Source organism: Octodon degus, unplaced genomic scaffold (assembly GCF_000260255.1).
Source record: "Octodon degus isolate 3935 unplaced genomic scaffold, OctDeg1.0 scaffold00144, whole genome shotgun sequence".
In the NCBI taxonomy this organism is placed as follows: domain Eukaryota; kingdom Metazoa; phylum Chordata; class Mammalia; order Rodentia; family Octodontidae; genus Octodon; species Octodon degus.
Genome location: NW_004524720.1, coordinates 7,029,434 through 7,034,364, shown reverse-complemented (window position 1 = coordinate 7,034,364; position 4,931 = coordinate 7,029,434). Strand labels below are relative to the sequence as shown.

The 4,931-nt window shown below is 36.5% G+C and overlaps 1 protein-coding gene across 1 annotated transcript in view; it reads right to left on the bottom strand.

The window, feature by feature from the left end:
- The window catches only part of LOC101569284 (RAB6-interacting golgin), a 115,172-nt gene that overhangs the window by 26,293 nt on the left and 83,948 nt on the right, over positions 1–4,931 (bottom strand). The window contains exon 6 of the mRNA XM_012517049.1: positions 10–409. Coding sequence (XP_012372503.1) covers positions 10–409 — 400 coding nt within the window. The remainder of the gene's footprint in view (positions 1–9; positions 410–4,931) is intronic.

The window sequence follows — 4,931 nt, the reverse complement described above, 5'->3', positions numbered from 1 at the left end:
ATCATTAACTTCTTGAATTGTGTAGTCTGGACTTGGATGGGAGAAGCTACTGGAATTTTCACACTGTTCATCACCCTTTGGGGAAACAGCTTGTTCTTGAGAGTTTTTGCTCTTTTTAGTAAGCCCTGGAGTCACACCCTCTGGGGCAGGCTGACATGGCCTTTCTACAGCAACCATTTGCTTCCTTGCCTCTGCCTCCTCTTCCATCTCTACTTTAAGGTCCAGGGACTCCTCATCAGGCTGCACATCAAGCTGCTGCATCAACTCCTCCAACTTGTTGGCCTTTCGGAGCTCATTCTGCTGTATGATGGTACAGAGGTGTTCAGTGAGTTGCTCCTTTATCTCAGTCTTGCGTTGCAGATCTAGCTTTGCATTAACATACTCAGTTTCAGCTCTGTCAAATCGCTTCCTATCAGGATAGACAGAGATTGGTCCATTAGTTTTCCATTTAAGAAGATACTCTAAAAAGGGTCTAGAAACAATAATTAAGTTCTAATATTGGGGAAGAAAGATACAAAAAAAAGCATGTCAGAGTCCAGTAGCCACTGTTTAGCCTGTAGTCCTGCAGTGTAAAGCCTATCTTTGGGTCAACCAATCAGGAGTAAAAAAACATAGATCCTGTGGAAAGGACTGGGGAACAGGCAAATAAGGCTCCAGTATAGGTGAATCAGAGCACTTACGTTAGCTGAGTCTTGGTCTATTTGTAAAACAGGATGGTATGAACAGGCCAACCTTACAGCCTATGCAGGCTAGGTGGGTTCCTGAGAAACACAACTTCCAGAAACCAAAAAGTAGTTAGCATTACATTAGTAAACAAATATTTAAAATAGTATGAAAAACTGAGAGCTGTTGTTTATACTTGAAAATTCTTATTTACATAATGTTCATTTATCATAGACCTTTTCATTTTTTGTACCATCACTTAATACAAAGGAGAACTAGTTGCTGTTTAACAACTAGTTGCCCTTGTAACCTCCTGTTACATGAACTCTGTTGGACAGGGGCCTTTATCTCCACATTGTGCATATTCCTGCTAACTAATGTTCTTGTATCAATTCAAAGCCCCTGACAGCTTCTCTATAATCAAAACTCTGCCCTTCCCCACACTCAAAACTCCATGCTCTGCAAGTCTAGGTTAACCTGTGCGAGTCAAAGTCAGTAGAGATTCAAAGATCACCTTTATGAATACTGAACTGAAATTAGTATTTCCAAATGGGTCTCTAGATATCCACTGGCCCTAGATAAATCACTGAAGATTTTACATTTTATTTAATATCCTTCTGTCCAAAAGCATATATATATATATATATATATATATATATATATATATAATGTTCTCATGTGGAGTGATTTACATTTAAAATACTGATTAGTTTCCCAAGTTGCACCTCTAATGTGGGGATTAAGTGGATAGTATCAAATCAGAGTATGATGGCACACATTGGAACAGACTAATAAGAGCATTATACATAACAATGAAACACACTGAACTGGAAATGCAATTACAGAATGATTTTAAGAGAACATAAAATGATTTAATGCATATTATTTAAAAGATTCTAGAAACTGCCTCTGGTATCCCCCTTTTATTGTATTTGGAACTGAATATAGGGCCTCACATTGCTACATTCTTAACACTTATTTTTACACAGAGTCTGACCAAATTACCCAGACTGGCCTTGAACTTGTGATCTTTTGCCTGGGCTTCCCAAGAAGCTGGGATACAGGTATGTGCCACAGCTTTTTGGGAATTTTTTTTTTTTTTTTACTTAATCATTATTCTTTGTATAATTTCAGGTTCCATTTATTAACTTTTACATTTTTAGTTCTTTTTCTGAGTAGTTTTAACTCCCTGTATGAATCAGTGTATGACTTATATATTCTCTTAGAAACCTTTTATTTTTTAAACTATTCAAGATTACTGTACAAGCAAATTATCTTTAAAGGAGAGTGGTATTAAATGATTTGAGAAGAGCATGCTGAATTACCAGTGGGGCCTTAAGAGCAATCACACCCTTTGAAGAGAGAGCACAAAGGAAGCTTTGTGGAGAAGAGGAAACAATGTAACCACAGGCAAAGAATGGAGTACAGCCATAGGTAAAGAACACCTAAGGCCACTGGAAGTTGGGAAAGGCAGGAAAAGAACCCTTGCCTTTGAGAAAGCATGCCCCTATGTAATACCATAATTTTGGATGTATGTGTGAGTTTCTGATGTTTTAAGGTGTACAGGTTGTAGTAATTTGTTATGGTACTTCTAAGAAACTAACACAAATGTAGAGACACATTCTTTTTTTTTGCAGAACGGGGGATTGAACTCAGGCCCTTACGCTTGCCAGGGAAGCACTTATTCCACTGAGCCATCTCCCCGGCCCTAGAGACACATTCTTGAGAATCTAGGTCATGAGGGCAGGGGAGATAGCTTGGCAGTCTAAGGGTCTGCCTGGCAAACGCAAGGACACAGGTCCAATCCACCGCACTACATGTTATGTAGGCCCTGCGCTGAACCAGCCACCAAAACCGGGCATGGCAGCACACGCCTGTAATTCTGGCAATGGGTAGGTTGAGACAGGAGGATTTTTAAAGCGAGACCCTGTATGAAATAAATAAATAATTTTAAAAATTATGTATTGGTAGCATAATTGATAAATCAGTTAAATCTCAGAATTCAAGTCTTCAGAGAATTCCATCCTAGATGAATTTCCTTAAACTCAAGAATCAGTAAGTAAAAAATCTATTTCTAAGGATAAAAAGGAAACATGACATTCTCATACAATTAACAATGCAACAGACAGAGCTTATTTAAGGTTAAGTGTCCATCCTGTATTGTTAAAAAGATAGTGCTCATTCTCCCACCTCATGTTTGTGAACCAAATACTCTGATATGAAGACACGTGTTATTGTTCCATTCACATAGTTGTTTTCCATGACATCTTTTATTTTCACTTCTGTAAACTGTCTATCAAGCGATTTGAAAATATTTGTGTGTATGTATGTGTATGGACTGTCTACTAAGCCTACATGATAAACAGGAATGATTATTTTTCCTGGTATACATATGGTCCTAAGTAGTCTGCACAGAGTACACACAGCAACAAAGTAATCACAGTTGTGCTAGTGGTGATGGCTCCTGAGTTTGTAAACTCCAAGTGTGGGTCTATCTAGGACTTTAGGATATCTTTGGTATACAGGTAACTATCCTAAAGTTGTTCTGCACAAGTCAGGCTGCAATTGGATCCTGACTTACTCACTATCCAAGAACTTTTTATGGATGCAGCACTATATCACACACAGGTATACATTTTCTGTTTGTATTTTAAAAAATTATTTATTTATTTATTTGGTACAGGGTCTCACTACACAGTTCAGATAGGTGGTCAACTAGGTGTGGGGCTGGTATAGCATGCAGTACTGGGCTAAACTATCTCCCTGGCCCTAATTTTTATTTTTTTAAAAATCAAGGGACTCTCTTAAAGAAACTGACTCTTCTGAGATTATCTTCTAGTACAGACCTGGACCATAAAACTATATTTATATGTTATATAATCTATAATTTCTCAATAACCACAAATGCAAATTTAGAAAACATTGTGTTCACCTTATACACATATAAGTCACAACCCTGATTCTAGTCACAACTATCTAAGCTTCTCCTATGATCCACAGGTCAAAACTCATAGCTTAATTTTTTTAATAGCCTGAACAAGCATCATTTATATACAGTTACATCAGTAATAGTGCTATGCAAAATTGACATATTTAGTTGATAGAGTACTATGTAAAATATTTTTATTATGCAAGAATTTACTAAAATTTCATTAAGAATATATATTGCATGATGATTTCTTCATCTGGGACTTCCACCCTCTTTGTGGCTAAAAATGCCATATCTTACATCACATTCAACACATACAGACATCCTTCTCCAGTTCCCACTATGACAGAATTAAAACAGAATCATGAATACTTTTCTGTTATGATGCCTGCACTATACCTGATAATATAAATAATTCATATAACATGTTATAAAGCATAAAAATGATCTTCTGCTAAACTCATGTTACACAAACTACAGTGCTAAAAATAAATCTTTGGTTTAATCTGAATAAAATCTTGGTTACTGCCTTAAGAATCTCATTCATAGAAAGCAGGAGCCTCTAGTTATCAGCTACTGATGGCATTAATTTAAACTTAATTAATAAAGGCAGCCCCATTACATTACATCCAATAGCATATGGTCAAATGACAATTACAAGTATGACAAGGACAACCACAAAACCTTTTTCTTAAGCACTAAACAGTGAATTAAAAACCACAATCAAGCATTTCCGCTTTATTAAATTGTTATATAAACATTCTAATGTTGTGGTTTACTCTGGACTAATGAGGCATTCTGACTGATTTCTAGTGTAACAGAGAGATGCAAAACTGAGTCATTAATACAGCATTCCCTTGTAAAAAGAGACAAACTGGGATGATTAAAGCAATGTAGAAGAGACTAAAAACCTTGAAATTGGACATTCTTTTTGCCCTTTTATCTGTTTGCAAGGTCCATGTAATTCTTTACATATGTTAGATCATTTGTAAAATGTTCCATGAAGATTTTTTTCTCTATAAAAAATGTCAATGGTTAAAACAAATACATTAAGCCATTTTGTACACAGTACAATCATGAAGAAAAGAAAACAGAAAGTTTCAATATTCTTTAGAACACTATTTTCTTTTAAATATTCATATATCTTGGGCTGGCCAAACAGCTCAGGAGATTAAAGTGCCTACAAGCAGGCGCAGGGGTCGGAGGTTCAATCCCTGTGAGTGCACTGAGAGGGCAATTGAGACTGGGCATGATGATGCACACCTGTAATTCCAGCACTTGGGAGGCTGTAAAAAGGAGAATCACTACAAGTCTGATCTAGTAGTGAGACCCTGAACAC